General features: G+C 47.7%; 1 protein-coding gene and 1 long non-coding RNA gene across 3 annotated transcripts in view; both read right to left on the bottom strand.

Annotated features, from left to right (window-relative positions):
• LOC120901530 (LIM domain transcription factor LMO4) overlaps positions 1 to 22012 on the bottom strand; it is a 28915-nt gene extending 6903 nt beyond the window's left edge. The window contains exons 1-3 of the mRNA XM_040309551.1: positions 21612 to 22012; positions 19590 to 20260; positions 19330 to 19483 (exon numbers count right to left, since the gene is read on the bottom strand). Of these exons, the coding sequence (XP_040165485.1) occupies positions 19330 to 19483; positions 19590 to 19857 (422 nt within the window). The 5' untranslated portion in view covers positions 19858 to 20260; positions 21612 to 22012. The remainder of the gene's footprint in view (positions 1 to 19329; positions 19484 to 19589; positions 20261 to 21611) is intronic.
• Positions 22013 to 22145: 133 nt separating this feature from the next.
• Positions 22146 to 24081, bottom strand: part of LOC120901531 — a 139123-nt gene continuing 137187 nt past the window's right edge. The window contains exon 7 of one of the 2 annotated variants that reach the window (XR_005739300.1): positions 22146 to 22199. This is a non-coding gene — a long non-coding RNA (uncharacterized LOC120901531). The remainder of the gene's footprint in view (positions 22200 to 24081) is intronic. The other variant, XR_005739301.1, reaches the window with a different exon arrangement.

Here is a 24081-nt window from a genome sequence, read left to right as displayed (position 1 = left end):
ATGTGGCTGAAATCGGTACCGGCTGCTGGTTCGCTATTTTTGATGAGTGAAGTTGCCTTTTCACATTTTTCATTTTTTTCAGAAAGAAACAGAGAGAGAAAGAGAGAGAGCCGGTGATGATGAAGCGAAAGAGAGCAACCATCCAGCCGCAATCACAAAGCGCACGATCGTTAGCAATAATCATCCGCGGCGGATAAGGAACAAGTGAGGAACACAACAATAATAATAATAATCATCATCATCATCATCATCATCATAACGAGAGCGGCAGTGTTCCGCAGCCACCGTAGAAAGGGGACGCCAGCAAATCTCTTCGGCCGGTGGGGTGTGGTGTAAGACCGCTTTAAACCTTGATCTTTCCCGCGGGTCGCGTTCGACGTTGGTTGCAGCAATATCAAATCATCGGCGACACAGACCTGAAGCCCGGAGACACCGAGCGGATGGGCGGGGCGGCGTACGGTGGTGTCTGCGGTGTGTGATACCAACGGCAACGACTAACGATGCCGATTATTATCATTATTATTTTCATTATCACCATCATCGTCATCAAACCCGGGGCAAAGGAGGGGACAGAAGCGGACAGGCCGGGCCATTATCATTAGGCCGTTGCCGTTGACGAGTTCGCGGGCTGTTTGGATTTGCTTTTGATTATTTCTTATCCAAAAGAGGAACGCGAGACAGTGCAGATTTCATTTCTCAAAGCGTTCAATTTAATTATTTAACAAGATTGCATTTTAAATTGAGCCGCTAAATTATGCACACACCAGGAAACCTGGTTTGATTGTTTACTTCATGCTTCATCTAGTCGTGTCATACATCCAAGCACGCCCGGAAGTTGCTTCTTGTACGATTAATTTAGTTCGCTTTTCAAGACTCGTAAACCTCAGCGCTGATATCACAATCACAGCTTAATTGTGTACATCTTCTTCGACGTACTGCCAGCCGCTGCCAAGAAGATGAGCCCGAGCAGTCTGCAAGGCGAAGGCAATGCAAACCGGAAGTGAACCACATACAAACACACTTTCGCTCAAAGCAACGAGCAACGAGCTCTTTCTCTCTCTAGCTCTCACACGACCTGCTGACTGCCAAAAGACGTATGAATGAATTTGTTTGAGAAGGAAAAAACGCACTCCCTCCGTCATTTCCTCGCCACGTTTCTTATTGAATGATTTTTGCTGCTCGCTTTTGGGGGCAAAAGGAAGAGTGAAACGAGCTCGTAGAGTTGTCTCGAAACCAATGAATCAAACAAGCATCCATCCCGTCCCAAGCCAACGAGGCTTCCCTTCGTCAAGGTTGTTACGGTTGCTCTTCAGCTTGATCGAGTAAAAGAAATGCCAAAAATGCGACTAGACGACGACGACGACGACGACGGCGATGACAACACAGAACACATGCACGACACATACAGCGTGTCGTGCTCGCCGCCACCCCTCAATCACACACTATCACATCATCCACCATCCAAGTACGAAGTACGGAGATGACTCCAATTTTCTCCCAACTCTCCTCCCTTTCTCTTGCCCTCAGTGTGCATCACAGAAATTAATGTGCCATAGAAAAGTTGAAGGAATAGAAAATCAAATACACAATTGTGATTGAAAATCATGACACTCGCACACACACATGCACAAATCACACATACACACGTACAAACGGGTGACATGAATAGGGCGAAATTTTCGTCGCCAACTTGCCGTCTGCGGACGAGCGGGATGCAGCCGGGTGCGCCCACTGACGGACGGACGCAGCAATCAGGACGAATTGGAGCTTAAATGAGGAGCGAGTAAAGGGGGGAGGAGAGACAGGACGAAGAAATCATGAAACAGACGACGTGCAGACACACAGCCCAGATCCATTGGTGGATGATGCTTGGGACACAGGGCGGGCTGCCGTTCAAGGGAAAACGCATTTGGCAATGAGAAACGGAACGATGATTTATTCCTTTGTGGGAATGTGGACAAGAAGTGATGTGTTTGATGTCCAAAATGTGTCCTATTTTGTTTTCCATTTTTTAACTAACCGTTGACTTCTTCTTTCGACACAATTCCCCTTTGCATTAGGTTTTCTTTTTATGAAAATAGTGTCATTCTAAGCGCCCAATGTGTGGCCATGCCCACTGTGATCACTCATCAGCTGACGCTTTGAAAGGGACAATCGGACCAAACTACCTTTCACTACCATCCCTTGGGAAATGGTGGAGAACAGCCAGCAACAGATACGGAGGTATGGATATTCGAGCGGAGCAAAGCATGAACACATACAAACACATATTGCTAATGCTTGAAAGTGGTTTGGCAATGAAAATTGATTGAAATCAGGCGGTCATGAAGTTAACGGGTACTATTCTTTCTCTTGTCCTAAACTAAAACTTGTCCCTTTTGCAAAACGTATACCTTAAAAGTGCTTCAACTAAATTGCTCCAAAGTCTACGTTTAACGAGCTTAGAATCGATCTAAATTAATTAGTAACCCGGACGAACCACAGCAAATAATTTGCACCCAGCTGAGTATAGAATTTATCGTATTAATTACTCGCTTTGCACTGCACTCATGGTAACAGCGGACATTCCAGCACATAGGCGCACCCTCAAACACACACACCTTCCACGCAAACAATCGCAATCGGTTCGAAAAGTCACTGCTGCTGCTGCTGCCGGTTGCTGGTGGCAGGTAATTTGGAAATGCTTACACGACCGTTTGTACGCACGCAAACCCACCCATAGCTCCGCCGTGCGTATGCGTACACAACACGCAATCACTGTAACTAAGGGTTGCTGTTCGTGATTGGAGAGGCACAATAAAAAAAGGATGGAGAAAAACAGAGCACAACGCCAAACTAAACGCTAAAACGATGAATGAGGGGTCGGTTTCGGGGGTTTGTTAGCATCGGTAGTGAATTTCACTCCGATCATTAGTGCCGAATGAAATGGTTGGCTTCAATCCGGCACTTGTTATCATTCTAATAGACCTGTTCTGCCTGCCACTTCTCTTATCCCCAAGCACGATGGGGCCGATTTTCCATGGAGGCGCATGGTACTTCATGCAAGCCTGCAGCTCTCCCTCTCTCTCTCTGTGTCTCCCTTACACCCATGTTGCGTCCGTGATCGTGATTCGAGACGAATCGTTTCATCATGTGTGAGTGTGATGCGTCCACTACCTTTCGTCAATTCAATGGAATTTGGAGCGATGGAATAGTGTGTGCCGGAGACACACGGGAGGAAAGGATTACATGTACCAGGGGGGCCAGGGCTACCGCTTTTACGCATCCAATTTGAGCTGGCTCCATCGTGCTCGGTGTCGTTGTGTGGCAGTGTTTCCACTTCCCTCAGCGGCCCCCGCGCTTCACCCGTGCCTCAATGAAATTGCGTACAATCAGTGGAAATGATATTTTTCACCCCAACCATATCCCTCTGCTACACCCATTTATCATCACTTAAATTAATTTTATCGGTTGTTTCGGTAGTGCTGCCACAGTTAACACACACCGGGTAGGAAGGATAGGAAACAGGAAGCGACGCCCCTCGACAGGACACTGCATCAGTGAAAGCGACAGTACAAACTTACAGCGAGCAAGCACCGAGAGCCGTCTCGATATAGTTACCCGGGTCGGGCCGTTGAGTAGCGTGCGAGAGCCTCCCACACTGTGTACGCTGGCTCCGTCCATCCTTATAGGCTCCGTCTGTTAGCAAATTCACTCAAAATAGATCATTGAGAGAGGTGGGAGGGCGAGAAATGGAGGGCACCCCGACGTCCCCCATCTTTCCCCCAGCTTTACATAGGTTATCCTTTGACGCGCGCAAAGCGAACGGCACGGACAATATAAATTGGAATGATCGAAGAGAATTGAAATGGTTGCTAGCGGTCGTCCCGGGCAACTGGCACACTTTGTGTGTCTGCATATGACTTGGAAGCTCCGAACGAGCAGCAGCAGCAGCACCAGAGAAGGAAGCGAACGATTTGCACAGCCACTCGCCACACACACCCATACACAGAGAGGGAAGAGAGGGTGCGGCTTTGGGCTGGTGAAAATTCATTAGAGATTATAGAAATGGAAAATGATTGCAACAGTGTGGCCGTTGCCAGCAACAGTGGCGGGACACAGCAGAGATGCAAGCAACAGTCCCGGACTCGAGGGCAGGGATGAGGGTCGTGGTGGCAAGGCACTCAAAACCAAGCACCAAGATTGGCGGCACAGCATGGTACTAACGTATCAGAAGACGTCTTTGTTTTCTGGCCTCGGCACGGGTACGGTGGAAGGCTTGGGAGCAATTTTCTTCCAGCGTGGTTTTCCACCAACTTCCAGCCAGGGACGTTGTTGCAGGCTCCCTCCTTCGGGTTCCATTTTTCCTGTGCTTTTTTCTCTCGCCTTCAAACCTCGAACCTTGTCTCTCGTGTCTTCTTCGTCGACACGAGACACCGAAACCTCCTCGGACGGGGGAAATGACTAACTGTAATGATGATCAGTGGCTGGAGAAAACCGCTACACCCGCCGGCTGCCATCTTCCACCTCCCTCCCTGTCTGATTGTATGATGATGATTCCATGTTGAGCTAATTTTGCTGATTGAATTTAGGTTCATTTGCTGAAGGGATTTTGCGGGATTGAATTGATGGTGGAGCCGGCACCACAGCAGAGCTTGCGTCCCCTGTCTTTGCTTCATGCGTCTTTGATCGAATTATCGCTCAAGGAGGGAGCAGGAGGCGGCTGCAGCTGCGGTGTGAGCGCGTAGGAGAGAAACAGCCCGAACAGACTCTAGCAACAGGATTCACCTGTTGGGCTGCCGGTGTGTTGATTGGATTGCGATGAGTGCCGTGGGGTACTCACATCCATTTCACAGTCCTGCTGCGAAAGAGCTTGTGTGTGTGGTGCAGTTTAAAAAAAATGGAAAACGTGTTGGAGGGTATGGAGGAAGGTTTTTGCTTCCTGATGCTGTATGTGCCAGCCAAAATACGAGGCAGCGTGGGGGTGTTAGGGCGAACTACGGAACCGTAAGAAAGGTAAACAGAGTTAAATTAATTTAACACCACACGGGCGTGTATTGTTTTTGTGTTTGTAAACACATTTTCTGCTAGATTAGACTTGAAAGATGGGTCGTTTTTGTTGCATTTTTGTTGCTTTGCGAATGTTCTGTCTTGATAGATAAAGAATTGAATTACTGCTTCACAGAACGATGGGACGATTTCAGTATGAAGCTTTGCCAATTGCATACATTTAGGCGCATTTCGTTCGAAGTTTAATTACGAACGTTTCAGTAAGCATTACGGACAGGAGGATTTCAATTTAATAGAGGAATACTATCCACATTCAGCTTCTACATCTTCCTGCCCAAGCCCAGAACTTTGCTTCCCTTGAGTGAGTACAACGTAAGCTTCTTAGAAGCAAACGTTTCACGCAGCGTTGTTTACTGACGCTCAGTTCTGAATTAAACCCCAGTCTAACAAACACCACTATTAAAGTTATTTTACATTCCTATCGAAGATATTCGAAACAACGCATACAAAATAACCTCCTTCAGTAACTAAGCTCTCTACCATCTTGCCTCTTCCATTTTTAAAGTGGCCCACAGCGCATGAAAGGTATGGGCGAATCCTTCCTGCTTTCCTCATTAGTCGCTAACGAACCAATCATTCAGCAACACAATTTGCGTGCCCCGGAAACAGGAATCGTCCTTCTGCAGGCGCCTCTCTCTCTCTCCTCCTCACGCAGCTGCCAGGAGGGAAAGGTAGGTAAGCGATATACATACACGTACCACCACCAACGCACCACCATTAGAGTGTCGGTTGGTGCGCGCTGGATGCGTGGTTGCGATCGTTATTCGAGGAATTGTTTTGCATTCTTGCGTGGTGTGCCCTTTTTTTGTTGCTTTCTCCTCCAGTGCTCGATGTCATCCCGGGGACCTTCAACGAGCAGCTGCTGAAAGGGAGCAAAAATACACCGAAACGTGTCGAGCACCAAATTAAAACAAATCAAAATGCGGCCAACGAATAATGACCGTGTTGATTGCCGAAAAAAATCGCCAACCAACAGACAGACTTGACGAAAGAAATAATAAGACAGTCGAGCTGTCTTATTACATGCCTTTACGGGGTGGGACGCACAAGGGGATAAGCGTACAGCGGCGTTAAGCCCTTTGCAAATGGGCACGCAACGGTCTTGGCAACACACATTGTGCAACAATGTGTTACCCCCCGAAACGCACCATCATCGCACCACCGACTGCCCTGCCAAACGATCGTGCACCGTTCGATTGGATCGTGGCCATCAGTCGTGGTCGTTATTTATGAGATCCAGCGACCTGAGCTCAAAGAAGAAGCTCGCGGCTCGCGAGCCCAATAATAACGGTGTGCGTGGTGCTGGAAGGTGCGTTTCGTTTGATTCCTTTCCCCCCATTTCGGATTCCTGCCGAATCGTTTTATTTGCGCACCGTATCGATTGAAGGCTGCCGCTTCGTAGGAGTTGTGATGCGAGCGGGAAAGCAATGATTAGCTGTCGATAATGAGAGGCCCTCGCTTCATTGGGCACCACACCGAACCCGATCCCTTTCTCCTTGTTATTTATGTGCTCACTTCTGAGCTGGTGCCTAACAAGCGCCAAAAGAGGCTGCCGAAGAAGAGCTTTTATTTAATCAAAAGATCAGCCAACGAATCGACTGGGCGCAACAACAAAAAGTGATACGCAGGGTCAGACACACACACACAAAAAGATGGCCAAGAACTAACAAGTCCACGGACAACTTTGGAGCCGAACTCGCAAACAAATCGGAATGTGCAACTGTGCAATTAGAGTGGATCATGCCGATGCCGTCTTCGTTGGCTCCCTCTGCTCCTTCGCTCTTGCTAAAAGTTGGTCAAGTTTCACGCGCGTTGGCGAAAAGGCGGGCGCGCTTTGCCGTTTTGGAATCGCAGGGGAAATGAATTGTTGCTTAATTTTCCGCCTATTTTCTTTCACAACGCCTTTCGTAACAGTGCGCGCGGGATGGACGCGTCTCGCCGCTGCTTTGCGGTTGTGCCTGGATAAAGTTCAAGACGCCGAGAGAGAGAGAGAGAGAGAGAGAGAGAGATAGAGAGCGCGCAAACACCAATGTTCCTTTTAATTGGGTCGTAAGATGCACGTGTTCTTGAGCGTTTCTTTTTCGATAACTCATACCAAACCAATGGAAAAGAAGAAAGAATTTCTTAAATCGATAATACGTCAAGCAGCTTCCAAATGCAGTCTTTCACGCCTTACGGCTCTCCAAAGGCAGCAGAAAATAGCTTTCTCCCCGGCACCAATTACGTAGATCACACAAAGCGTGTAATAGAAACAGCTAGCACTCCCATTGGCACTCCTGTGACCATTGCCATGAACCGGAAAAGTGGCACCAACCTCCGAAACACACTGCAAAAATGTTGATTTATTTTGAGGACATTCGCTGGCCGGGTCCCCCAACGAACCCACGACGTGCTACACTTTCTGTTTGTTGATACAGTTTCCTTTCTCTCACATTCGGGTTGTGTGTATTTTAACCTTTCCCGAACCGACAGTTACATCAAACCGAAACACACATGGAGGTGGAAAAAGAGCTTCAGATTCACTTCCTTACCTCTGCGGCCACCACCGGCGACCGGAGAGCAAAAAGTACCCATCAAGAACAAGTTTTTAATTCCTCTTTTAAACGCTCTCGAACACAAACATACACACAACACACACAGGCGGTATTCGGTCCCTTGTTGGTGGTAAAATACGCGCCTTCGAGAGGAAACAGCTGGAAGCTGGGGAAGCATCAAAATTAGAGTTCCCCGTGGGATTGAACCCTGCACCGGACACCGCATCGGACCACACCAATGCACACACAGACACACATGCGAGGACGGACAAACCACGAGGAGAACGAGAGCCACAGGGCAGCTCCGGTTACACCACACCACGGGGCCAGGAATCCGTTTGGGGAGAAAAGAGATGAGAGAAAACCAATTACATTTCGTCCGCCACATTCGTCGTCTTCGTCTCCGTGTGTTGTAGCACAACGTAACATTTCCGATGCTGCACACACACACACACACACGAACCCACACGACTCGGGCAACAACGGACGCAGAGAGGCGGGGCAGCGAGGCGGTTCGAAATTAAGGAATTATCCCTCGTCTAGGAATAACAGGCATAACGAAGACGAGGGAAAGAGCGAGAGAGCGACGGAAACAGAGGGAAAGAAGGAACGAAAAACCGATTCGTAAGTGACAGCTACCGATAGTACCCCCGTCAACCCTCGTCAATTAGAACCCGAACCGGCGAGACGTCAAAATTCACCACGCCATCGAAATTTTCCCTCTCTTCCTGGTCCTCCTGAGCGGCTGGAGGGGCAAAGGTCAGGAGAATGGTAGGTTTGCTGCCGCCGCCTGCTTCTCATCTGCAAGCTGACGTGTACGTGGATGTGTACGTGGTGTCTCCCCGCCCGGTCTCTGGAAAGGGTCGGAAGGCCACCAGAGCCAGCCAGCTACATCTTCCACCTCTTCATAACCCGATGACGAGCGAGGACGACTGGGAGGCAAAGAAATTGACTCGATTCCAACCAACCAACGCTTCAGAGACAGTGAGAGAGAGCAAGCCATCAAAAAAACAATAAAAAATTGCACATGATCCAAGGGGGAAACGAAAATGGCGCACAGGAGTATATAGTTTTTTTAAGGAAATTAAATTTTAACCACCTTTTCCTGCTTTTTTGAACGTTTTTACCCCCTCCATTACACTCCCAGTGATGACGATCGTTCCCATTCTCCTGGGAGTGAATAATTAAATTTGTTCGATCCCGGGAGTGCCCTCGGACTGATTAGAAAGGGTGTGAGGGTGATATCCCTTGTCAAGGACGTGTCCTGCAACGAGCGTTCTGTTTTTTTTTGTGCATGGTTGGCTGTTGTTACTGTGTGCTCTCTGTCCCTCTTTTTCTTTTCCGTCACCCACCCCGTAACGAACGAGTAATTGAAATGCAACGCATGAGCATGTCAATTAAGTGCGCAAAACCCGGAAGGATGAGGGATTGCTGGCGACGGGGGCACGGGCTCAATTGATCGATTGATTGGTTCCATTTTTGTGAAGCCGGAGAGGTAAGTAAGGCGATATCTTGATTGCTTTACGAAACTTTATTACATTTTTTGGGGTGAAATGGGTCTGTTTTTTTGGTTTTTGTTGCGAAACTCACTTCAACATTATATTATTATCTTCTGCTGGGAAAATAAAAGCACCAAATTTATGCAACCCGTATCCATCCGTTCTAAGCAACGGAGCACACTCGCAGCATGTTGTTCCATATCCCAGTGAATGTGCATTTCAACGGATTCGATCAATGGATCCAATATGACATAGTTTTGATCAACAAAACCACACACCACGGGACAGCCGTAGCGAAAAGGCTAGTTGTTTTCCAATTAAGCCAAAATCAAATAACTAACCACTCGTCGTACGACGCCGCTTCCACGGCGGCTGGATATTCGGTTTGCAGGTTTGAAGTTTTTTTTTTATTTAGCTGCTAGAGTTATGTTTTGATGAGTTGTGGCTCTGCATTCTGATGAGCGATCGTAGGGCAGAGGTACACTTTTTTAGCCGGCATTTTGTTTCCCAGTTGAATCATTCATTTTCTAGCAAAAGTCCCGGAGAATAGAAGCCAATATGTACAATCAGCAGCAGGGAGCGGCTTAACATTATTTTTATTATTAAAAACCCTCTGTGCTGTGAAGCTCATCGCTCTGTTCGCCCGGGCCACGTGGTGTGTCTTTGTAGATTTCATTAAAAAGTAGCTCAACAGATTGTTTTAATTCATCGTACGCTACCCAACGGTTGCATCTAACGCTCTACCAGTACACCGAAAGTCCGAAAGGCTCACAGAATGCTTTAAACTAATTTTGTAGCAAACACAGCAACACTGCGCCAAACCTTTTTTCTAAGCTGGACCATCCAAACGCTCATGTCGAGTGCAAGAGAGTTCGTTGTCGAGAGGAATCAAATTAAAAAATTCATAAATTGCATTCGACCCACTGCGGGCGCCGCCGGGCAAGGCAGCCAAAACTGCCAGCCCATCGATATAAAAACAAAACAGCTGCCTCCTCTCCTGCTTCTACGGAAATGCGTGTCGAGTGAGCGTGTGTGCGTGTTTGTTGGCCCGTTTTTCGAGGTCCCCAGATGCAGGAACGACTCGCGAACTCAAGTGCCCTTAGCCACGTTGCGCGTTAGTGTCAGTCATTCAGCTCAGGCTCGATTTTCGGCCCTTCCCCGTGAGTGTCACCCGAGAGAATGACAAAAAGGCACAATCGGGGAAATTGGGGTGGAGCTGTCCCTCCCCGCGCCTGCTTCATCTAAGCCCGTAACAAGCCGAGAATGTTTAGAGGTCCTTTTGCTGTTGCACACTAATTGGAATAGTCATGCGGAGGGACAGAACACACACACACACTAAGAGACAGAAAGGTTCCGCGCGTACAAATGATCGTATTGAACGCTTTCAGCAGCAAAAAAGGCACACCGAACAGTGGCCAACAAACCTTCCAATCGATGGCGTAGCGTGCCCAATGTGTGTGTGTAGTGCTGTTGTTGCCTCACACACTTCCTCCTCTAAGCTCTTATCATTCGCGGGGGCGGAGAGTGTCGATTGGGACTTTTTTTCTCCCTCCCGTTGGGAGGCGGGTTGCAAGGCGCCACACCAGCGGGCTCCGAAAAGGATGCGGATTAAAACAAAAGATTGATTGAATTTCTCTGACTTCATTTCGGCGCTGCACTCTGCCCTTGCGCCCGCAGATGCAGCAGGGACACAGTGTGTTGAGTGTTGCGTGGCCCGAAAAGAGCTTGCCGCGAACGCCATCGTTTCGGATAACAAGCGGATCCGCGCCATCGGCAGGGCTTGAACATGTTGGACACAACACAGCACACACAAAAACGAGCGAGGATGGAAACTAACGGAAAAGGCGAGCGAACAAAAAAAAAACGACAACAGGGACGCGCGAAAATCCGCAACAACGATAACGCGAAGCCGCGTGGCACAACTATATACAACTAGAACAATTTGTGTTATGCGCTGCCTCGCACTCAGGGCCGCTTCATGAGCCAATTTCTAGAACAAATTTTAGGCAATCCAGGGCGCTACGTGCTACTACGCACCACAACAGGGAGGGGGGAAAATGCCCCGATAAAGCTGACGGACACGGCAGCGAATAGTACAGCCGAGCATAGAACCAATTCAGGGCGAGAGGTGGGTCAGTGATTGATTATGACTAGCCAAACAATTGGGGTAAACCAGATTGGATCTCTTATCCTTCTTCCCCCAACACGTGTGTGTGGGTGTTGGAGCAATAAAAAAAGGAAACACTTTCCAGCATGTGTGTCTGTGTGTGGTGTAGTATTTGTTTTTAGCGACAAAAACAAGCGCCAGCCCAGCAGACCGAGCATGCTGTTAGAAATATCGCGTTGACGAAATAATTGAATATTCTAGCTGATAACGAATGCACCCCGATGGTCTTTTTTTTAAATATATTTCCCATTTTCATATGTTTCGTCGCAGGTGGAGGGCTTTTGTGTTGGCGCCATTCTTTCATGTTTAGAAATTTAATCTTGTTTCTGTGGCTTCGATCGCTAATTGAAATCGGTTGCATTGGTTTTGCAAATTATTTTATTGCTGCAAAATGGATTCCAAATCAATCTTAACGTTCCATATTATCGAATATGTCTTAAAACAACAAAACACTATGATTATAAATGGGAAAAATATGCATTATCACACATGCAAACTGCTATCACTGGTTAATGGAAGTATGAAGCAATCAACACTGATGATCAATGGAAAAGAGGCAAGAGTAAAACAACGCTTCCTTCTTCTCCTTCAGATTTCAATTATCGCGAACAAAACAGACGACTTGTGATTGCTTTCATTAGTGGAAACTCTTCGATTGTGAGAAAGGAAGGATTGAGAACAGTTTCGCCAGCAGCGTTTGAACAATTCGCACATCAACACACACACACACAAAGACACGCAGAAACTCTTTCCCGCAGCAAATGTAATAAATAATAACAAAAAAAAGAAGAGCATTCTTTCTCTTCCTGGTGCGCACATCCGGCTGATGATTATGCTTTTTTCCATTCGGATTTGCTTTCGCTTCCCCTTGTCTCTCGCTTGTTATTAAACGTTTCTCTCATCGATCCACGAAAGCCCGAGGCGAGCCTAGGTGTGCCAGCTAACAAGAACATTCATTATCCTTCGCATGTGTTCGTTCTTGCTCTTTCTTTTTCCTTCACTGTTGCTGTAAGGAAGAAAGGACCCTCTCCTACAAGGCTCCAAGGAAGGAGTTCTTATCGGCGAGCCCTGGAGCACCGCAAAAGGATACAACATCTTGGACCGTTTAATCCCGTTTGTGAAGCAATTAGTGCGCGTCCCGGCACACTTGGAGTGCATTGGAGGTTAGAAGCGAACGGATAAGATTACACTTTCTGCAAGATTTCCTGTTTGCTGTGCAGTCATTAAACTATAGCACAGCCAGCACAACACAAACGCTTAAAAGTGGCAATGCAATAAACATCCTCTCCAATGCTCCAATGCAGTGCGATATCTCTCTAATCCCTCAGCAAGAAGATGTGATTTAAAAACAAAGGTACAGAGTGTGTCTGACCAATTATGCGCACTGCCATCGCTCTGCAACCAGCCGCCGGCGTGCAATTCTTCCTCTGCAGTAAAAAAAAAAAAACGATTTATTTGCTTTACTGCATCGACAGGCCCTTCTGGGGCCCATCAATATCGTACGTGAGCACCCTTCATGGTCATCATCATCATCATCATCATCGACGTGATCGTGCCACACCATCGATATCGAGCATCGTGAACCCAATAGAAACGATTTGTTACAGCATCGATGCCCGCCCGGTGGCAATGGCACGATGCAGCAGGCCCCAGGTTGAGGTAAGTAATTTAATTAATGTAACCACAAACATCCGTAATTATACACTCATCTTTCCCTCTTCTGCGCTCCCTCGAGCTCTCTTTCTCTCTGCTGCATAGCATCATCCCACGCGGGAAGTCAACCGCTGCAACAGTCAAATCGATGGCTCCAAACAGGCCCCGATATAGGGACGGCAGTCCTCTCCTGCTCGCCGCGGGCTGAATTGAGACGCAAACCCACAATTTGTGGCTACAATGTTTCAATTTGCAGCCGCCGGTGGCTCAAATTGGGGGTATATTTGCTAATTTGAGCACGTTTCGGATTCGGGGCCCATAAAGCGTGGCCGCTCGGAGGAGCACGCAGGATGAGGCAAAGGAGAAGCATAAAAAACAGCACAAAATACCCACACACACACACACACACACAGACACTCCAAAGCCCGCGGAACGACTGTGTAATGCTGGGAAGAAGTGCCGGAGCCAGACAGCAGCATGACGGATGAGCGGCGGAAAGAGAATTCGATGCTCATTACGGTGACGGCGAAGTTCACAAACCGTTTCGTTTGTGTGCGAGTGGCTGCAGCAGCAGTCACTCTGCGCTCGATGCAACGGGGCAAAAGGGGAAAAAGGGCGTCCTCTACCCCTTCTGCGCGCAGTGGAGGTTCTTTATCACACTACAGCGGCGTACGATTACAGGACATGGGGGTAAAAGGGAGTGGATTCGATCCAACGTCGAGCTCGATCGCTTATCGCGGGTAACATTGTACCTCGATTTTATCGCGCTGTTGTGCCGAACGCGCGGCACAAGGATAGATAGCGATTGGTTTCAACCGAACATGGCTAATGAGGGATAATTAGCAAAGGCGAAACGGGATAGATTATGCTACGCGATTAACGGCCGGGCAAAAGGGAAGCGCCATTTCCGTGGCGTTTGGACAATTTTATGCAACGCAAAGTTGGCGGTATTAGGGCAAGTTCAATTAGATTGCAAAGACATAGAGGTTGTGCTGTGTGTATCAATTTCCAGGCCCTCTCATTTCATTAGAACCAGCAGTACAAAACGCCAAGCGATATGATCAAAAAGTCATTAATTTTGTTGGATCTTGCTGCTCTCACTGCTTTCCAGAAAGAAAGAAAAAAACAAACAGCTCTGTTAATTAGTACAATGTGAACTACATTTCCAATCCCCTCCGTTTCATTTGTCAAATTAAGCAACATTTCGAACGGATATCGCCCTTTTACGCCGTTCACCGTCCGCGTACAACCTTCGCGGCTGCAGCGCGGAACCTTAAGAACCACCGGCGGGTTTTCCAGTTTGTTTGCTGAACCGCTCCCGGTGCCCTTTACACGTCATCGTTTATCTCTCACGGTCCTCTGGCTCTGGCCAGCCGGCTGCTCGCAACTGCATCGAGCCAACCGCCGCCGCCAGAAAACCGGTCCCAATCCCCCAAAGTCGAGTCTGCATTTTCACAACTTGTTCACAACGTGCACCCACACACACACACTCACACACCCTGCAGCCGTAACCTGGCGAAAGGGTCAAGACGCGAGAGCGTCAGCCCAAGACAGTCCCGTTCATTAAGCGTGCACTGATTAGAGCTGTTTTAATTTGCGCAATACGCTTCGACGTGTTTCGTGTGTTCTCCTTTCCGTCCGCGTGCGAACGAAACGCCGTCGACGTAGAGAGAACGACATCAACACACACACACATACACCATAATAGAAGAGAAGGGTGGCAGAAACAGGAAAGAAGAAAACAAACGAGTGGAAATAAAAGGTCTCTCGCCTTCCGAAAACCCTTTGAGGATTTTGGTGTGGGGAGCGAAGCGGGACGCGATACATTGTAGCATCATTAGCGGGCAAGGGCAGCGATGTATGCAGTGCGGACGCCCCCAGGGTCGTCCGATTGCGATCATATCGCGGAACCTCGAGATCGATCGAATCGAAAAGCTTCCCCCCCCTGGAAGACGGGAAGGTGAAATATGATGGCAATCGAACGGTGCTGCTGCTGAAGATGTGTCTGCTGCAGGACCGTTGATTGATGGCAGAGGAACGCCAAGGAACCAGGACGAGCGCGAGCAGTTTAAGCCATCATTAGCGAAGGTGCCTGTACTGCTGCTGCTGCTGGATTGATTCGCTGCTATATTTTCCTTATCTGGCCCTTCGGGGCAAAGATGCAACGATGCAACAAATGTTCAAAAACTCGCAATTGCAACACCCAGAGATACACAGTTTCAGCTAATGAAGGAAAGGACACACAAGCGGCCCCTGGAGTTCGCATAAATATATTGATTTCGCATTGCGTCGTGAGTGTGGTATGCAATTTGCCCGTCCCTTCTTGTTCCCGCTCCCAGTTTGGTGTGTACATCGCTACTCACCTAATCGCTACTGATTACGAAACATTGTTCATGTCCAATGTTCGTAATTGGTAGATGCGAGAGCATTGTGTGTTTGTATGTGTTTGTTGCGTTTAGGTTAAAGGCGAAATGCAACGCGCCACTCTCCACACGCGCTTTACACACAGAGGCATTTGCAACATTTGCGCACCGGTAATAAAAGTCTTCTGCACGTTTGCGTGCGTGTGTGAAAGAAACAGGGAGAGCGAGAGCGGCACAGCCAAGAATCAATAAAAGCAATGTGCAATTAGGGATTGCATTGTTGCTTGACGGGCCCGGGGACTTGATGAGCGCCGTTTGTGGGTTTTTGTTGCGACGAAGAGAGCTCCAATATCTCGGTGCCGTCGCGCGCGCGCTAATGAACCGCCGGCCCGGTTGCACCGAAAAAAAAGCGGGCCGAAAGAACAAAACGAAGGGTGTAAAACCGGGGAAGGGCACAATAAACATCTTGATTTGAGAACTTCGGTGGCGGCGGTGGCACTCGAGGACAGGATTCAAATTAGGCACAAGTCTTGATGTGTTTTTTTTTTTTTTGTTCGTTCCTTCCGGTCCCTCCATCGAGCATGTGCCCCTGGTGTGTGTGTGTGTATGAGAGCCTTTTTTGTCACACGAGTATCCTTTTTGACATCATTAGTGACAGTGTCGTTGCGAACATCATTAACCTTCACTGTGTGTGCGTGGTTTGGGGTTAGGTAGGTAGGTTAGGGTAAGAGCAGGGGAGAACGTAAGATGAGAAAATCGGAAATTTTTGGTCTAATTTTGCCGCTGTGCTACTGTTGTATTCGACCAAGCAGGAGTCGTTGCAATTAAATTTGATTCAAAAGAATGTTAGAGCTTCTTCAAACATAATGCATTAATGATCTTTGATCGTTTGCAGATGAAACATGAAAAGATTACTAATTTAATTAATTGAACCAACATGAAAGTTCGAACCAACATGAGGCGAAATGAGGGTTTGATGTTCCTTTAGTTCTTTATTAAAATTCTTCATTTAACACCTAAACAAAACTTGCTATTTAAATGCAATAGAACGTTCCACTAATTTCTCCAAAACAAGATCCGATTGTGAAAACCATTATCCACCAAAACCCTGTATGTAGCTGCTTGATTGAACGTGTAGTCGCGATGTTTAGGCAATAATACCAAACAACAACACAAAAAATCTAACCTAAAACGAAGGTTCAGTTGGCACTCACCTGCACACACACACACGCACACGGCGTTGGCGAGAAGGTCTAGTATGAATCATTTCGCCATCCGTTTCCGCAAGTTCAACGGTAGTAAAGCGCCTCCCGAAGAAAGGGCGGTCAACCTCCAACACCCACCCAAATGGAGGCAGGAGCACGGGCAGTGCTGTATGGTGGGGGGGAGGAAAAGGGTGCTAATCGAGCTGACGATGGGCTCAAACGAGCGTAAATGGTGCAGGATGCGGCAATTGGGGAGCCCCGAGGAACGAAGCCCTGAAAGCGCCCGCCTCGCACAACGATTGACACTTCAACCCCTGGGGGAGAACGTACACATCCGAGGCATACACATAGAATGTGAGTCAACGTGTGTGTGTGTGTGTGTTTGTGTGTGAAACGGGGAGTTCCTGCACGCACGCAATAACGTGCTAGTTTCGTTCGCATGCCGCCTCGGTCTGGGTTTTGTTGGTGGGACACTAGACACACGCACCTCATACGAACTCACCGACGACTCGTGGTTCAACGGTGACGGTGATCCTAAGAACGTTCCAAGACGTACTGGTAAGCTTGAATGCATTGAAAAGTTTATGGAACAAAGACGACAGCCAAATTGTGGACAGGAAACAATCATTTGAAATTGAAAATCTATCCGAAGATGGACTTTATGGCACAAAAGAAACATCCAAATGCAATATCTTGGAATGCTGCAGACCGCACCAAAGCAATAAGCTTTTATATAATTAATATTGCCCATTTCACATCGTTCCCAAAATCCCTTAAGACCCATCCCGAAAGCCTTGCCGAAAATTTTGGAAGTTAATTTAGCCAAAACTTTTCAACTCACTCTTCCGGCTGCGTCCACCCGCCGGCTAGGACGAAGCGTACCGCTGCTGGCGGGCTTAAGGCTAGGTCGCCGGCGGCAGTGCCACAGCAAACTCGTTTCATCTATATGCTCATGTTGCTGTTGCTGCCAATGCTTTTGCTGCTGCTGCTGTGGATGCATGTTGGTGGCGGTTCCCCTTCGCTTCCATTACCATTACCATCACCACCAGTGCACGAGAGGGATGGGGCACCCCTATAGGCACCCGGGGACCCGGCCGCTACACCCGAAGTGAGTGAGTTTCTAATTGACATTTTCTTAATTAAATTAGCAGTATTATGATTCAATTACTCAGAGCAACGGCAGAGCCAGGGCTGTTTCTCATGCGCTGCGGAAGATTGAGAAACGATCCAGTGCTCATGAAGGGCACGACGCTGCATGCAGCGGGGTGGGCCGCGCGTGGGGTTTCCTTTTGCAATATAGCCCCCCTCCCTTGCGGCTCTTCCCCACCGTTGCGTGTGTGTGGGTCCCCCCAGAGTGATGTGAGCTTTGGCTTTAGCAAATTAGAAAACGAAAAGGCAACCCGAAAGCGGATCGGGATTAGTGCGAAAGCACGCAAACACGTACGACCAGCACTGCACATACAGCAGTAGCAGTGAGAGAGAGCAGCAGCAGCAGCAGCAGAAAGGTTCAAGCAACCCGTTTTTAAGACGTACAAGAATCAATCTTCTTGGCCTACGATCGGGATGGGTGGTTGTATTTCTTTCCCTCCTTTTTTTTCCTCCCTGCACAATATTGACGCACGAGTTGCTCAAATAATTCCTAAAAGCGTCACGTGTCGGATGGAATTGAAACGTTGCAGCAGCAGCAGCAGCAATAGTTGTTCTTATTGTATTGCACACTCACACACAGAGAGAGATGCCGTAATCAAATAATTGTCTATCTTTCAGCCGCACGCGACCACCAAAAATAAGGGGGAAGAAGAGAAGGGAACCGAAATAAAACTCCATTTCCCCCCCGGTCGAACTGGCGGCGGACTGGTTTTGGCACAATTCCGCAATTAGCTTGATGCAGTAATAAACTAACAAAACGGGGTGGACTGCACCATGAACAAGCAATGGCAGATCTCTCTCGCTCGCCCGGCAAGCAGCCGGAATGTGCAAGCGAGGCTTGTATCGTGTCCGGGGGGGATGATGTTGCCCCCTTCCCCTTGCGATGTTGGAATTGGAAAGACGGCACTTATTCTCGTTTGTGAAATTGCTCATAAAAAGTGTTCCTTCCTGAAGTGAAGACGAAGGCACCACGACCCGAAGAATGTGTTTTATACATGCATTTGGAAAGCCGTTCGTACGCATCAGTGTGTTGCTTTGTCCGTAGCACTTAGCTTTAATTATATATTTATGCTGAGACACATAAACAAGTGTTCAATGCAAATGCCATGCCAAACCACAAGGAGGGGAGTAGGAAAAGCAGAAATACATTTCAAACGGAGCGAAGCTCAGCTTTCGTACAGGAACATAAATCGGAGCTGCAAAGACGTAAAAGAAATCCTTCTTCGAACTCTTGGCTCGCACCGTGTGTGGGTATCATGTTTCCACCTTCCCACAAAAATGGGAAAGAAAACACCTTTTTTAACGGTAGACAAAAACCCTCCGTGTACCAACCGCACACACTGTTGTGGTTAGACAATGGGTGAGTGGGGGAGCAGAATTTTTAAGCCACAAGACGCGTGCACTTGTGAGGATTCGAATTTGGAAGTTTTAAATCGCCACCACGCAACGTTTTTTCGAAAGAACCCCTCTGGCCTTGATTGTATGACACGCGTGCAGACATGTTTTTATGTTTGGTGTTATGAAGAGATTTTTTGTGTGGTGTTTTGAGACGATTGCAATAGAAAAGAGAGAAAGCCTAACCCTCAAACACTGTATTGAATTACCAAACACTCAAAGGAAAAGAGGCTTAGCTTGGAACAATGTCTGAATGTATTCAACCAAAACTTCAACAATCTCGTTTCAATAGTTTAAACTTAAACAGCTACTAACCTGGAGTAGTCGGCTTTGCAGAGTATCATGCCGCTGCGCGTGTAGCAACTGGAACCGATATCAGCCAGCATCGCACCGCAGCAGGAACACTTCAAGCAGGAGTTGTGCCAATATCGGTCCAGCGCGTGCAGAAAGAAGCGTTCCGTGATTTTGCCTGCGTTTGGGGGAAACGGGGGTGAAACGATCAAACAATTAGTCACGACTGCTAGCGGGCACCACTTTTCCCGACCCCTTTCCTGAGCCACCCCTTCCACACCTACCTCCACATCCGGCGCAGTGTTTCACCGGTCCACCGCCGTTGCCGCTGTTCATCTGATGGAATCCCTGCTGCCCGTCCATCTGGCTGACCATCGAGTTTGGACCGCCGCCGCCACCACCACCACCACCACCACCGCCACCACCACCACCGCCACCGCCCCCACCGTGCCCATTATGGTGCGGGGTTAGCTGCGGGTAGCTGCCGGCATTGTCCGGGCTGGGCGAGTGTGGCGAGGACAGATCCGAGTACGGATGGTAGTGGGGATTCATTGCTATTGAGGCGGCCAGCTTGACGGATTTTGGCTGACGCGTTTGTCGTAACGGCGTGTTGGACGGCCGCGACAACGCACACGCACACGGGTGGGTGGGTAAGAAAAAAAAGAAGAACTACACGGACACACGGACACACGAGGATTTTCCCGTCGAATGGGAAGCAGATTAACGCTTTTCACTTTTCTGTTTTTTTTTTTTTGCTTCGTTCCACTGTTTTCGTTCACTTATTGGAAGAAGCAGTTGATGCACTTGATTCGACACTACAGTACAGACACACAAACAGTTGTGATTAGAGATTTCGGTTCGAGGTTTTTACACTCATTTGCACAGGTTTTATTCTTGATGCACAACACATTGAATTGGCCACTCTTCTACGTTTCTGCAGTTTTCACTTACGAGTCTGAAAGAGAGGAAATACAAATATTATTAAACGGGTCATCCACTTCGGTGCAGGTGATTGGACGCACAACTCTTCCCTATCTTTTTGTAAAACTCCCTGCTGCAAAACTACAAACGCTTCATTCATGGCAATGAAATCACGCTTTACAAAACAAAAAAAAACTGCTAAACACACAGAGCCGCTGTGTAAACTGCAAGCCCACTCCAAACACCAAACGGACCGTGTGTGTTCATCAGCGAGCACACCCCATTGACGACGCTCGTCCGCCCGGCAATCGAACTTATCGTCACAGCAACCACCAACAGTAAGAAAAGTGCAAACAGCAGATAAATGCAACCTCGACGACGACCGACCACGACGACCGACGTTGCAGCGGCAGCAAACAACAGCTGCTTCGAATGCACTTTTTGCACTCAACTTCGCTGCATTCGCAAAACTATAGCTCACTTCCGTTCCATTTCTTATCGAATCGAATGGGTATGAAGCGGTCAAAAAGAAGAAGAAGAAGAAGAAGAAGCAAACAGAGAAAGGGAGCGAGCGAGAGAGAACTGGACAAGTAAGACTGAACGAGCAAATAAAGAAGATAAAACGCGTTTTATCGTGGCGCGTTAGGCAGTCTGCTCGCCCTTGCGCTGAAAGATTGCGAGTAGACGACGAACCTTTTCTGTTTCCCCGACTGACTTCAGACAGTAGTAGCAAGAGGGGAAGGACCTTTCGCAAACGTTTTGTTATCAATGTTTAATGTGCGCGATGATGGGCCTAGTTTCCAAATCCACACTCGGTCCATTTTGGAACCGATTAACCTTATGTTGGAAATCGCGCATCTCTCTCATCCCCGAGCCCTCCTCCCCACCACCCGCACGGTCTGATAAGATAAAATTTATTATTTCCTGCACCCGATGGGGGTACTTGCTATCCACTGTTTGTCTAATTGGCGCATTGTTTTCCTGGCTATTTATTTTACTATTTGATTTCGATCCGCGTTCGTTTCGTTTCGTGTCGTCCCAAAAGTCCCCCGGACGACGGGCAAACCAATGCAGTAGGAATGGTTCGGGTTTTTTTGTACTGTTTCTACCGGATTTAAGCCCTGCTCACGCTAACCGGGTGCCTATTATTTTATTGTGTGTTCCCTCCACAGCTCTAGCTTTCCTGCCTTGCAACGCTTATCTTGATTCTCATTAAAATCATATAAATATTTTCCTCAATCTGCTGCTCACACGACACTTTTTAGGGTTCTGGAAAGCGGCCCTACTCTCTCTCGATCTCTCTCGCTTCACTTCACCTCGCGTTTCACCTAGCTTTTGCTGGAGTTTGTGTTAACAATTATTTTTAATTAAACAGTAGTACTTACAGCAATCGGAAATCTGTCGTTTGTATTGGAACGTGAGAATGTTTGCTCGAATGAACCAGACGAGCATTTAACTATCGTTCAGCGTCAGTGGGTAAAATACATTAAGCGTTTAGAGCTAGTTTTAATCGATCTTTTTAATGGGTTTGCTTGTTAAACTATTTTTCACCAACAGATCTGTGTACACATATTACACCAACATTGCACATGGACGTTTTGCCACAGTTTCACACAAAAATAGACACCAATTTCACCAACACCTTCACTTGTCGCGCTTCCGACACCACAATGAACGACCAGACGTTTGCAAATATAACTTTATTTCTTTTGCACAATTTCACACTTTACACTTTACGTCACCACGCAATTGCTTTCCGAGACACGACACAACCGCACACCTAATCACACACATTAAGAAGCACTGTTTGCCGCCTCTTTCACTGCACTTGCACACACCTTCTTGCACTTGCAGGCGAGACAGTTGGTGACGATTTTTCGATGCCCAAGCGACGTCGTCACACAAGCACAAGCACAAGCAACAAATAGCCTCTTTCGGTTGCTGGAAGCGTGATCGACGACGTTCTCTTTTTCCTGGAAGCGGGATGACAAAGACGAGAAGAAAGGTTTAAAAGAAAATACACACAATTAGTACCAAAGGGGGTAAAGCGGTAGACAAAGTGAAGGGGATAAAAACGATCTTTCGGTGTTCGTGAACTACAACAAGCGCTGCGAAGGAGTGGAAATAAAGGAAGATAAATAAATATGTTGAAGGGACATTAAAAACGTCGTCCCCTCGTCTACGATATGACGCGGACGCAAATGGTGGCAAGAGCGCAAAGGGAAAATAAAATTTTGGAAACGACTCAACTCCAAAACTATCCGAACTGCATTGCCGTGCAGCCGTGTCTTTGCCGATAAGAGGAGCGCGTTGGGATAAAAACAAAAGCCCGAAAAATATTCCATTTTCAACGCCTCGGCGTCCTCCTCCATCACATGCTGTGCCCGTTTCTGATTTTATTGCTTCCAAGGATGCAGAGCACTATAAAACTTATCACCAAACGTTTGGTACCCCATTAATGAGGGACCGATTTATTGGCTTTACCGTTTTGCCTCACAAATGAGCAATAAAATAATTGAATTAAAGAAATCCCCGACCAGGTAGGCAACTGATGAAATGAAGGGAAAATCCCCAAAAACCCCAGAAAATAAAGCAAGCCTGATGGGTCGAATGTCCTTACGAGCTACGACGACGACGATGCCGACGTGTGTGTTGAAGAATTTTCCCAAAACTGCTGCCAACACCGCCAGGATCCCGAAAAGCTGATGCGTTTGCGTTCGTTGTCGTACGGCAACTGAAACGTCAACAGCCCCAGCGTTCGTGCTGACGAGTTTTCCCAAAAAACCGCGTGGCCCTATACGCACGCACCGCCGCGCAAGGGGGTGTGTGTGTGTGATGGGTGGTGCAATGTGGGTGCGATGGTGGAGACGGGGGATATTCCCCATCAGCCAGAACGGGAAAACGGCGAAACAGAATGCGTCGATTGTGCGCCCTGCGCTGGTGTGGCGAGAAGTGAGAGACAAGTTCATCTCACGCGCCCAACAAACGCAAGCTCACTGCGTCTCACTACGCATGGTAACTCAGTTTGATGGCACTCTCTCTCTCTCTCTCTTTGCTTGCCCACACTCAGTGAATGTATGAGTGTGAGAGAGAGAGGGAGCGTTAACGCATTTGCTCTTTCTCTCACGAGTAGTGAGAGCATCGACTCTCACACGGTGAGATGAGCAGCATGTTGCTCGATAGCGCGCGCATTTATGTTTCTATGCTGCTGTTGGAATGTGTGGACAAAACCGTTCATGTTGTCCTTTTTATTGCGTTTCGTAGTGTGCGAGCGAGTGGTTGCAATTGTGTTGGAAGCATTGCACACCAGGTGTGAGCGAATGGTAGGGTTTGCCTTGCTATTGCAGTTAGCAAGGGTGAGGTGCGGAAAGGGGCTGTTGATAGAAACGGTGTTGTTGGACGTTTGCCGTAGTTACTGAGACCGACCGCGTGCACAACAGCCGTCGGGAAACGCACCAAACGGAAGCGGTGCAAGGGTGATGGTAGAAATAATTGGAAAAGGATTAGGTTTAATGCAATATTTATTTTCGACACAAATGATGGTAGGATTTATATTTAATTACATCTTTTACTTGAGGATTACTCAAGAACTATAAATTGCATTAATTCACAAGAACGTTCAATTTTGAATTTTGACACTCTTATTCGTTTAAATGCTCATCACATTTAAGCACATTTCAATACTCTACAAAGTCTTGAGAGGTATTCAACTGAATAATAACGCTATTTCATCTGTGATTTTAAGCATACGTACTTGGACCCTTCGTCTAGGCCAAATTGCATTTCAATCGCGTAGCCCCCCCCCCCCACACAATCAAATGTGAGTGCCCTTTTTATCGATTACGCGCGTGCACT

The sequence above is a fragment of the Anopheles arabiensis genome, chromosome 3, assembly GCF_016920715.1.
Source record: "Anopheles arabiensis isolate DONGOLA chromosome 3, AaraD3, whole genome shotgun sequence".
In the NCBI taxonomy this organism is placed as follows: Eukaryota; Metazoa; Arthropoda; class Insecta; order Diptera; family Culicidae; genus Anopheles; species Anopheles arabiensis.
The sequence above is the reverse complement of the archived record's forward strand: the minus strand, read 5'-3'. Positions and strand labels throughout refer to the sequence as shown.